The sequence below is a fragment of the Myotis brandtii genome, unplaced genomic scaffold, assembly GCF_000412655.1.
Source record: "Myotis brandtii unplaced genomic scaffold, ASM41265v1 scaffold550, whole genome shotgun sequence".
Classification (NCBI taxonomy): domain Eukaryota; kingdom Metazoa; phylum Chordata; class Mammalia; order Chiroptera; family Vespertilionidae; genus Myotis; species Myotis brandtii.
In genome coordinates, this window is record NW_005370043.1 from 2,562,648 (window position 1) to 2,575,468 (window position 12,821).

Genomic DNA, 12,821 nt, shown 5'->3' on the forward strand with positions numbered 1-12,821 from the left:
AAAACCCAGCCTAAGCCTTCTCTTCCAAGAAGGCTTCCTGGACTTCATCCTCCCTCACTGACCTCAGCCTCCTCTGACTACCTGCCTCCCTTCATGCTTAAACCCACTGGAGGGTAAAGGGAAAGGTACTGCTTTTGGCATCAGAACACCCAGTTCAAGTCCCAGCTCTGCCACATCCCTACACAGGCAAACCAGGTCTCCCCTGGGCCTCAATTCACTCCCAGTCAAATGAGGATAAAAACCACCCCCTCCAAGCCGGCTGCTAAGAGGTTAAATGAGATAACTGGAGGGGAACCATCTTGGCAAATGGAAGGGATCCTATGACCACACCACTTAGCAATGTACTGTGTTCTCTTAGATTATGCCCTGATGGTGTCTGGAGTCTTTGCTTTGTCTTGCCTGATTTCCAGTGAGTCTGGGGCTGTGAGCACGTTGGGTCTACCTCAGCATGCCCCACACCCTTACCTCCATCTAACAAGCCATCCATCCATTCCAGCCCTCTCCCCTACCCACCCTGTAAATACTCCCCAGCATTCTCCACCCATCCGGCACAAGATTCCTCTTTGGAGGGGAAGCCGGGTGCTTGAGATATGGATTCCTCCCTCAGAGCCCTCCCCGTCTTGTTTGGGAACAGACATATGGATGGACCCAGGCTCAGCCAATGCCTCAGCACTTAGAGAAGTGCAGGTGCCAAGCGGTGGGACACAAGGAACGGAGAAGAGAATCCCCCCGAGAGGCTTCAGGGAGGAGGTGGCTTACGAGCTGGGCCTTGAGGCCCGAACGGCATTTTGATCTTTGGGGACCATGAAGAAGGGCATTCTTTGCTTATGGAAAAGCCAGAATGTTGTTCCCTCTTCCTTTCCCCTTCTTTCCCCCAACAAAACTGTGACTTCCTCAAAACCTGGGACACTCTTCTGTCTCCCACCATGTGGCCAGGCCCTGGGCTATGGCATAGTCTTCCCAACCACTTTGCACATGAGAAGACTGAGGCTCACACAGAAGTGTCCAGGATAGAGCACAAACACGAGCTCTGGGACCCCAGTGCCTTGAAGCGTGGGGCCCGAGGATACCACAGCGGCAGGAGGGTGTTCATTAAGTATTGCCCAAGATGAGTGGAGGTGACGACAGTCACTGATGCCGACTGTGTCAGCGGCTTCACATCACAGCTCTCTGAGCCTTCAAAAGAACCCTGAAACAGTTATTACTACCCCCACTTTGGGGATGAGAAAACGGAGGTCTCAAAGCACTAGCTATACTAGAAGGGTGAGGCCAGGGTCCAACCTGGGTGTGTCTGACTCTAGCCTGTCTCTCGCTGGCAGGTGGGAGCCCGGCAGGCTCAGCGTTTCACAGAAGGAAGGGAAGGCAGATTAGCCTCGAGCAGCCGGGCTGCTCTCCGCTTCACTTGCTGAGGCCGTCCCTCGTCCCTCCGTGTGAATGCAGAAACACTTTTATTGAGCTGAAAACCAGAAAGTTCCCAAACTATTCATTAAAAAAAAAAAAAAAACAGCCTCCTTGTTTTGGAACTCAACAAACAGAAAGGCTTCTGATGATGGCTTGTTTCTCTGTTTTTACATTCACAGTCTTCCCCCACTACCTGTCTTTTCTACTTAAATAAAGGTGTTTTGAAAACAGCAGCTTCACTGCTTCCAGGCTCTGAAGTCAGGAAGGAAAAAAAAGACTAAAAGTTTTTCAACCACCATGACATTTGCTCTGCAGGGATGGGAGATGGGAAGAGCGGTGTTGGCTGAACACTGACTTGGTACCTAGGACTGTGCTGGGCACTTTACTCACAGCCTCTTGACCTGAATTCAATCTTCCCACCAACCCATTTTACAGATGAGATGGCTGAAGCTCATGAGGCTCCTTCTGGAGAGGGGATGCGTGGGCTGATTTGTACTCAGGGTCTATGGGTGCAAGTATAGTGAGGTGAGAGGGTTCCTGGACCAGGGGGCCCAGGAGCAGCCAGAAGAGTCTTAGCTCCCCTTCAAATCACAGCTCCTGGAGGTGTGCCCTGCACCTAAGGAGCCAAAGAGAGCGGGCACTCACCAAGCAGCTGGACACCCCGCGTGAGGCCGTAGACGTCCACCAGGGCCCAGAGTGGGTCTGCCGTGCGGACCCCATTGAAGAAGAGCATGGCAGCCGAGTCGTTGATGCGGTAAAACACACGGCCCTTCTTGTCCACCCAGAAGGCGATGATGTTGCCCTCGTTGGCAAATTCCTCGGGCAGCGCCTTGGCCCAGAAGCCGCTCTGGGAGACCAGGTCGGGGCAGGCGTACTTGGGCAGCGAGTCAGGGTGGATGCGGGAGGGGTCCTTGCTCGTGAAGCCCAGGCGCAGCGCCCCACTCCAGCAGCACTGCTTCTTGGTGATCTGGACGGCAGGGGGGTGGCCTCAGACAGCCCGCAGCCCAGCCCAGCCCAGCCCAGCCTCTCCCCGACTTCAGCGAGCCCACGGGGAAGGGAGTTGCCCCTCCCTGCAGACCACCCCCATGGAGAGTCGCCCTGCCCAGCTTGCCCACCATTTGGGCTCCTTTCCCTCCCCAGGAGCTAGCGGCCCCCATGGCCACTCCCTGCTCCCCTTCCTTCCTTGCCATGCGGGGAAGGTTGAGAAAGGAGTATGGACGAGATAACAGAAAGAGGAGGGACAAGGAAGAGCAACAGAGGGAGCAGAGAGGAAAGAAAAGGTACAGGGTGTAGTAATGGCCATAAGAGAAGGCAGTGATGGGGGGGCGGTGAGAAAAAGCTCAGAGGCCCAGGGGGAAGCAGTGACAGAGAGCGGGGAGGGAAGCCCCACCTTCAGCCTGACTTGCTCGTAGATGAGGACCGGGCGGTTACTGAAGGTGATGGCGTTGCAGAAGCTGGCCTGCCTCTTGACCGCCTTGTGGCTGAGGTCCATGAGGATCTGGGAGCCCTTGGTGTGTGGGTGGAAAAGCAGCGGCGTGGCCAGGAGCACCCCGCCGGGCAGCACCGGCGGGCAGTGCTTCTGCTTGTGGTGGCATCGGTGAGAGGTGACAGGGAAGGGACCCCCGATGGAGTCTGCAAATAAAACAAAAGCCACCATGTCAGAGAACTTGGCAATCCAAGAGCTGGACTAGGGTCCCCTAGGGAAGGGCAGATGGGGAGGAAGTCACCCACTGCCTAGTATTTCCATCAGGGCAATCCACCACCACTGCCACCATTTGCCACTATCCTTCTCCTGCTCCCATCTACTGCTATGTCCCACTTCATCATATACCACCTTTTATTACCCACCATCATCTACCCTCATCCTTCACCCATCACCTCCCACCACCATCATCTACCCTCATCCTTCACCCATCACCTCCCACCACCATCATCTACCCTCATCCTTCACCCATCACCTCCCACCACCATCATCTACCCTCATCCTTCACCCATCACCTCCCACCACCATCATCTACCCTCATCCTTCACCCATCACCTCCCACCACCATCATCTACCCTCATCCTTCACCCATCACCTCCCACCACCATCATCTACCCTCATCCTTCACCCATCACCTCCCACCACCATCATCTACCCTCATCCTTCACCCATCACCTCCCACCACCATCATCTACCCTCATCCTTCACCCATCACCTCCCACCACCATCATCTACCCTCATCCTTCACCCATCACCTCCCACCACCATCATCTACCCTCATCCTTCACCCATCACCTCCCACCACCATCATCTACCCTCATCCTTCACCCATCACCTCCCACCACCATCATCTACCCTCATCCTTCACCCATCACCTCCCACCACCATCATCTACCCTCATCCTTCACCCATCACCTCCCACCACCATCATCTACCCTCATCCTTCACCCATCACCTCCCACCACCATCATCTACCCTCATCCTTCACCCATCACCTCCCACCACCATCATCTACCCTCATCCTTCACCCATCACCTCCCACCACCATCATCTACCCTCATCCTTCACCCATCACCTCCCACCACCATCATCTACCCTCATCCTTCACCCATCACCTCCCACCACCATCATCTACCCTCATCCTTCACCCATCACCTCCCACCACCATCATCTACCCTCATCCTTCACCCATCACCTCCCACCACCATCATCTACCCTCATCCTTCACCCATCACCTCCCACCACCACCATCATGACCAACAAGAACTACCATCTACTGTTTCTCCCTTGTATTTCCCACCATCTATCTTCTACCATCAACCTTTGTGACAAATCAGCATTTACTACCAACATCCACCACCATACACTGTCACTCACTACCACCAACATTTATTTTTTCGAACAAATATTCACTATGTATCTGCTGAACACCAAGCCCCGTCCGAGGCACTGGAGATACAGGCATGAAACACCTAAGGAGCCAACGCCCCAGGAAGGGAGATAAGACATGGACAGAAATCACAATACAAATGGTAGGCAGTGCTAAGTGCCAAAAGGACACACAGGCAGGTCACTTCTCAGAGAGACATCCTGGAGCAGAGGAAGAGGGGAGGAGGAGGAGAAGGCAATGGAGCTGGACCGACAAGGCCGTAGTGAACAGGTGACCATGGGGCTGCCACTGGAGACCAGGAAGGTGGGCGGGGCAAGCTTTGCAGCCCCAGGACCACACCCATCTCTTTCTTCTTTTCTGGACCACTTCCCTCCACCCCAGGCTGCCTTCCTTCTTCACCCAGGCTTCCTAAAGGAACTCAGATCTGCCTCAAGAACCCCTGGCCAGGGAGGCACAGCTCTTTCTTCTACAGACAGCTCCACCACAGCCCAAAGTGGGATCGAGTATGGGACAGGACTTGGTCCACGAAAGGTGCTTTACAACCATGTGAGGTGCTTTATAAACATGTGAGGCGCTTTATAAACAGGAGACAAGGCAGAGAGAGGAAAGAACATAAATTTGCCTTTTGGAGTTTTGAAATCTTTTGAACTTGTTTATTCATAAGCAAATAAATAAAGCTTAAATATAAAACCCTTAAAAAAATGCAGAAAGCTCGGTCAGCATCAGGCCTGCCCAGAAAGCCTGCCACTCCCTAAAGGGGAGGAGGGGTTTCCAGGAAGGAGAGGAAGACAGGGAGGGAAGAGAGCAGCAGGTAGGGCTCCCAGACTGCACTCCAGGCCGTGTTTGCATCCCTTTGCATTTTTGCATCCTCCTTCCCAGAAGGCCCAGACACCAGTGCCCACTGTCCTGGGCCAACTGGGCACCCTATGAGTCAGCAGCCTCCAGGCCTCCCTGGTAGCAGCTTCCTGAAGGCCAAGCCCATGAGATGAGGGTGGCACAAGGAGCTGCCTTGCTTTTACCAAGGAGACAAGACTAGAATTGTCCAACAGTGCTCAAGGATTTTGAAAGCCACCAAGCGGTGAGGGCTGGCATTGCTCGGAGGAGACCCGGACAGTCTGGGAAGGCTACCTGGAAGAGGCTAAGTGGCCCCTGGGGAGATCATTCCAGGGAAGGGGTCAGTTGGGGTGAAAGGCAAAGGGAGGGTGGCACTGGCTACAGGTGCCCTGCCTGGAAGTGGTACTCACTGGGCATATACCAGCCTCAGGCACAACTTGACTCTTTTTTAAAATGTTTTTATTGACTTTTAGAGAGAGAGGAAAGGAGAAAGGGAGAGAGAGACATCAATGAGAGAGAAACATCAACATTGACCAGCTGCTTCCTGCACAACCCCCGCTGGGAACTGAACCCACAACCTAGGCATGTGCCCTGACTGGGAATCGAACTGGCGACCTCCTGGAGCATAGGTCAATTCTCAACCACTGAGCCACACCAGCTGGGCCAGCTTGACTCTTGATTTTAAAAAATACCTCTGGTAAAAGGTAACATTACGCATTATTTAGGGACATATACATATACAGAAATGAAAGCATAAAGGAAAAAAATGCCTGCTGAGTGAATGGATAGCAAATTGTGGTACATCTATACAATGGAATACTACTCAGCAGTAAAAATGGAATGAACTATGGACAGCAACATGGATAAATTTCAAAATAATTATGCTGAGTAAAATAAGCCAGTTTCAAAAAAATGTGTATATAACCCAAGGAGCAACCACAGGCCCTCAGATCCCTTCAAAATGCTTTCTCCTCTTCTCACCCATCCCAGTTGGGGTCCTGGGGCCCTCAATAAAGGCATAGAAATCACTGGTGCTGAGCAAATATAGTGGAGACACCCAAGGTCCAGAGACCCAGGCCCTGGGAGGATCATTCCCAGGCCTCCCTTCCACAGGGAGAATGTGGAGTGGGCCAGAGCCCAGCCTCCCTGGCTGACAGCAGAACAGGTGGGGAAGGGGACAGGGGAGCCCTGGTCCCTGGAGGCACAATGTGCATCCAGAACTGTGGTCTCAAATGCACACTCATGAGTGCACACACACGCCTGTGAGCACATGAGGGCATGAAGGTAATCCAGACCCTAGAAGACAGAGAAGGGAGAGAAACTTATCTTTTCCCTTATCCCTTAGACCAGAAACCTCACCTTTCCATATGTACTGTGCACACATGCCTGGACTCATGTACACATGGACATACAGAACACTGCACATAAAACACACACCCATCACACATGGACCTGCCTCCAAACCCATCTAATAATAATGGCAGCAATTTCTCTTTGAACAAGAGCCAACTCCACCATGTGTAGAAACATAAGTGCTGCCCTGCCCACCTCCAGGGGGCACCATTCTCATGGATTACAACAGGAATGGTGCCCTCACAGATGTGCTACATGGCAGCCCTGACCAGGGGATCACCACCTCCCCGCCCCCTGTTTCTGTTCTCTCCCCTCTCTCCATCTCAGCCGGCATTATGATCTGGGGGGAGGAAGGAGATAATGCAAAATGAGAATTAACCTTGAGAACAGCTCGATGCCAAGGACCAGCTAGGGGCAGGGCTTCTTTCCTATACCATCCAAATAGCTGCCCTCCTTGCACTGAGACATACACCAGGACCCCTTAAGGTCCCTATTCTATGGATGAGTGAGCTGCGATTCAGACTGGTTGACCAAGTTGTTTGAGGTCACAGAGCAATTAAGTGGAAGAGCTGAGACTTGCACCCTGGTCTTCCAATGCCACGGCCAGAGTCCTCTACCACACTCAGCATCTAGTGCTAGTGCTCATTTTCCCAAGGCCAAGGTGGCAGGCAGAGAGGGGAAAGTACTGGCCAGTCCCAGCAGAGGGAGCAGCCTGGGCCTGTGTGCTAGGCAACTGCTCTCCCGGGGGCCCCTGGTCCTGGGTGGAGCCCCAGTGTTGCCATCTGGCTCCCAGCCAGTCCCACCTTAGTGACAGGTTTACAAGCTTCTAGGGATCCACAGTGGGGACACCCCCCACAGGCGAGGCTGCTGCTGACACAATGGAAACTCCCACCCCCACCCCCACCCCGCCCCGCCCATTCCTCCTGGGCATTTATGAGCTGCCAGACACAAGCCTGGCCAGCCCTCCAGGTGACCTTCAACCAGCTCCAGACCTCATTCCTGCCTCTCAGTAGGGACCCAGGGGAGATGCCCACACACAGCGTAGCCTCCAGAGTGACCTCCCCACTGCCCCCGCCAAGCTCTGCCCCAGAACCATCCCCGCAGAACCCCGGATGCGGATGCGCAGGCCAGGCTGAGCTGGGTTGCCAAGGAGAGACAGGGAGGGAGCAATAGAAATGGCTATGACCAAACTCTATGTGGCTTAACAGGCAACTCTTCATCCGCCCCAATGCCACTCGGACACAGGTCCTCAGAAGAGAAGTTACCATGGTCACCCAGCCAAAGTAAAGGGCCCAGATTGGAACCTGAACCTGCTGCCTGCAAACCCAGAAGCTCTGCCACTAACTGTGAGACCTCCGAGAGCCTCACTCTTCTCATCTGTAAAAGGGGGCCACAGCAGACCTTCTTCGTGGGATTTTTGTGAAGATTAAATGAGATGATGTATGTATAGCAGTACGTGGCTGCTATAATAATAATAGTTACATATAATAATAGTTATTAATTACAATTACTATAGAATTATTATTGCTGTTGACATTAATCTGTGCTCTCCCACTTCCACACCTTTGCTCAAGCCGTTCCCCTATCCCACGTATCTTTTCCCTGCCCCACCTCTCCAAATCCCACCCATCTTTCAAGCCCTGCTGAATCCCCCTGCGTTCAGGATCGCCTTGTTCTGAACCCATGGCCCTGAATTCCGGTGCTGGCATGACCATCTGCATCCCTTATGAGAGAGGCTTGTCTCACCCTCTGGACAGTGGGGCGGAGCAACCCTGGCCATGCCACAGACTTGCTGTGTGACTTTGGGCAAGTCACTTTACCTCTCTGGACCTGATGTCTTTCTCTGGAAAACGGGGTCATCAGAGCTGCCCTGCCCACTTCTCCAAGTTGTTGTGAGGACCCAGTGAGTTCACAGATGCAAGAGAATTTTACAAACTTTAACACCTGATGCCAACACAAGGTCTTTTTTTTTTTTTTCATATGAAAGCAGCAACCCCCACCAGAGGAAATGACCAGCTCGCTTCTGTCCAGGCACTTCTGTTTCATCTTATCCCAACTGTCCTCATCCCAGACTGGCAGGGTGGTCCTGACTGCGACTAGCTTATATGGAAAGACTTTGGGAGACAGTTGAAGGGTGGGGGAGCAGGTGGGGCGAGGCCGTGGGAAAGAGAAAGGATTGTAAACTGGGCAGATCTGAACTTCTCTGGGTTCCTTCAAGGGGCCCACTTCCCTCACCTGTTTCTTGCCTGTAGGCTTGGCCCACACCCTCTTCTCTCCTGGAACTTTTCCTTCCTCCTCCTCACCCATATATTCTCTCTCTCATCCTTCAGGCCTTGATAGTAAGCTCCACTCCCTCCCAGAAGTCTCTCCGACCCCAGGCTAGGTTAGAGAACCTGCTATGGACCTCCAGGGACTCCACACACCCCTAACAAAGCATCCAGCACCCCAGCAACCTTTCTCAACTCTGACTCCTCCACAGAACTGAGCCCAAATGTCCCGAGGCATCCCCTGTATGCAATGCACGGACTTGTCTTCTCCAGCCCAGAACGTGCCACCCTTGGGACAGCTGAGAAAGAGCCACTCAGATCACCTTCAGTGTGGCTTTCTGGCTAGAAAAGCCTTCGGGGTCATTTGTGTGTCTCCCTAGCGGACTGTGAGCTTCCTGAGGACAGAGGCCATTGTCTTTTTATTTTTATTTTTTTGCGAATCCCCTCCCAAGGATATTTTTCCATTGATTTTTAGAGAGAGTGGGAGGGAAGGGGACCGACACAGAGAGAGAAACATAGATGTGAGAGAGACACATCGACTTGTTGCCTGCAGCCAAGGTACATGCCCTGCTACATGGCCTTGTCTGGAATTGAACCCGTGACCCTTCAGTCTGCGGGCTGACGCTCTATCCACTGAGCAAACCAGCTAAGGTGAAACCATTGTCCTTCCCCCTGCTGTTTCCCCAGTGCCTAGCTCAAAGCACACTCACAGCAGGCGCTCAATGAAAGCTATTGAGTGAATTGCCACTGCCCAATTCTTCAATCTACTGATCAACTGACAAATGTCCAAGGAGCACCCACTTTGTACCTCTCCCTTTCTGGTGTCCTGTGGAGAAATTAAAGAAAAAGAGGACTACAGGACAGCTTCCTTCGCTGCCTAGCACCAAGACCCCCACTCTACATGCCTGCCAACAGCCCTGCCTGCTCAGGAACCTTCAATAGCTCCCCACTTGCCTGTGGGAAAAAGGGGAAAAGGAAGGCTACGAGGGTTGATTTTTTTTCTTGCATATCAGATGCTGTACCAGATGCCTGTCATGTACAACCTTGCCTCAACCGCCCAGGCCCTGAAAGGCAGGTATCTGTGGGAAGCAGCCTCAAAGACAGCCCCAATGATCCCCACATTCACCACCTGGCAGTCATGCCCTTCCTGTTGTAATCCCCTTCCCTTGAGTGTGAAGTGGATCCAGCAACCAGCTTCTAACAAACTGAATACAGCCGAAGTCATGGGTTATAAAATGCCTTCGGTCTCCATCTTGGTTACTCTCTCTTGCCTCTCCAGGGTTGCTCCCCCTGGGGAAACGAGTTGCCACGTAGTAAGGTAGCCCTGAGAAGAAGCCCGCATGGGGAAGGACTGAGGACTGCCAGTAGCTACGTGAGTAAGCTTGGATATGGATGCCCTCCAGGCAAGCCTTCAGATGAGATCACAGCCCAGGCCAACAATGTGACTGCAACCTGACAAGACAGGAAGATGCAGGCACCTATCTAAACTGTGTCAGATTCCTGACCTTAGGAGATATGAGATCATTAAATGTTATTTTAAGCCACTAACTTTTGGGGTGATTTGTTATGCAGCAATAGATATATTATGCAGCAATACAGCATCCATTAGTCCCATTTTATAGATAAGAAAACAGGCTCTGACATTGGACTGAGCACTGTAAAGTCCTGGGTTCGATTCTGGTCAAGGGCACATGCTTGGGTTGCGGGCTCGATCCCCAGTAGGGGGTGTGCAGGAGGCAGCTGATCAATGATACTCTCTCATCATTGATGTTTCTATCTCTCCCTCTCCCTTCCTCTCTGAAATCAATAAAAAAAATATTTTTAAAAAGAAAAGAAAGAAAACAGTCTCTGAAAGATAATAACCTGCCCAGGGTCACACAGCTAGACAGTGGTGGGTTGGCTCTGAACTCATGTCTGTATCACTGCAAGGTGTCCTTCCTGGGCCCCTGCTAGCTGGCCAGCATGTTCAATGCCCTCCCCGCTCCATGACCACTGCACCCTAGTCAGTTGCTGCATGACCTCTGCAGCCTCCATGCCTATACCTCTGTTGTTTAGGGGCAGAGGCCATCCAAACACCTCATCCTCTCTCCCAGATGCCCGGCTATGTCTACAGCAGGTCCTGCTGTTCCCTGGAAAACTAAATAAATTCATGACGACAAGGTGGGTGAAGGAGAGTAGCAGGGAGTGGGCAGGATCATTACCCTCAAAGCCAAGTTAATCTCCACACTGAGCCTCCTGCTCTCACTCACTCTGCAACATCCCAGTCTCTGACATTTCCAGCAGCCAGATGTGCATACAGATGTGCTCCCAATACCCTAGTTGCTAGGAGGGAACCAACCCTCCTCCTCCCACTCTCCCATCCACCCCAAGATTCCAGAAGGGGATTCTAGTTGAGATCTATTCCGGGTTCAGCTCCTTGTCCCAGTCTTCCCAGATCCTCCCCAAAGCCCCCAGGCCAGCCTGAGAGAATGAGAGGGAGCACATCTCAGTCACATAAATCCACACACCACACAGACAGCTTCCTTAGTCCCCCTTACACAAATCCACACTCGCTCATGTGTACACACATGCATACACACAGTCAGTGTGTGCCTAATGGCAGACACAAGCACCTTCTGTCCTGGGGACCGCCCCCCCTCCCCCCACAGGGAGGCAGAAGGTGTGATCTTGGTCCTTGGAGGCAGCCAGGTGTGTGTGGTGTCCACACTCGCAAGCACACACAAGCTTGGAGAAGCCTCCGTGGAAACTCACGAGAGCACATCCATTTACTGAATGAGTGGTGAGGTGTACTGCCCCATGTGTATTAGCTCACTTAATCCTTTCTATAAGCCTTTGGGGTAAACCTTATCATCCCCAATTTGGGTCAGACAAAGTCACATGGCCAGTAAGAGAGGAATGGGATTCCAACTCTCACCAAGAACAACAACTCACGTTCCTCTTCCTCTCCAACTTTGCCTGGTCTCAGGTCTCATCTTCTGAAGTGTGCCTGATGGCTCCATCTCATCTGCCTCCCCCGGCCACCTGCAGCTCCCACTGCCATGTGGTCCAGAGCCCAGGGCCTGTACCCCACACTCTGCCCCTGACACACTGACCAAGCAGCTGCTGGTGCCCACTGTATGCCAGACACTGGCTGGGTTAAGATAATACAGAGACGGCCCAGCCGGCGTGGCTCAGTGGTTGAGCGTCAACCTTCGAACCAGGAGGGAACAATTCAATTCCTGGTCAGGGCACATGCCCGGGTTGCAGACTCAATCCCCAGTGTGGGGCATGCAGGAGGCAGCCGATCAGCGACTCTCATCATTGATGTTTCTCTCTCTCTGCCTCTCTATTCCTCTCTGAAATAAATAAAAAATATATTTAAATAAAAAGATAATACAGAGATGGATCAGCCTGACCCCTGCCTTCCTGGAGCCCATAAGCACAAGTGGGGTGTGGTGCGCGTGTGTACATATGGTCACAGACACACCTGCCGGGCTCGCCCTGGCCCTTAAGCCTCCAGAGCTGCTGCCAGGAGACAGGCGGCTCCCTCCGTGCTAATCCCATGTCTCATAAATCCATCTGAGGCCCTCTCCCCTGCTGCCTCTTTGAGAATCAAGGAACCAAGGAGAAGTGGGGAGTCAGCTGTGGAAAGGACAAGGCCTGGCTTCCCCTCTAGCTGCCAGCCATTTCCTTCTAGGTCACAGCAGCTGTCTCTGTGACAGGCTAGTGTGGGAACCAATCGCCCAGTTCCCTGCACCCCCATATCTAGAGACCAACCTGAGGGTGACATGTATGTCTGGGTACATTTGTGGGTGTCATCCACTCATCACACCAACCCTCAGCAATGGGTCACTTCTTTACCCTGGGGGAGTGTTGAAGTGGGGACAGGAGGAAGGGGGGCGGGGAATAAGAGGAGAGGAGGGGGGAGGTGCAGCTGCCTCCCTCTGTGCTCTTCCTACCCCAGCCCATCCTGCCCTCAAGATGGGGGAGCAGCTCTGGAAATCTGCCCAGTGAAAGAGATCAAGCATGTAAGTGCCAAAACCATTTTCCAAATGGGAATTAATTTCTCCCATGGGGCCCCTGCCAGGCTGGTCCCAGAGGAGCTGACTGCTCA

At 52.8% G+C, this 12,821-nt stretch overlaps 1 protein-coding gene across 1 annotated transcript in view; it reads right to left on the reverse strand.

The window, feature by feature from the left end:
* The window catches only part of NEURL1 (neuralized E3 ubiquitin protein ligase 1), a 68,545-nt gene that overhangs the window by 17,351 nt on the left and 38,373 nt on the right, over nt 1-12,821 (reverse strand). Inside the window, 2 exon segments of the mRNA XM_014549379.1 lie at nt 2,047-2,368; nt 2,792-3,033. Coding sequence (XP_014404865.1) covers nt 2,047-2,368; nt 2,792-3,033 — 564 coding nt within the window.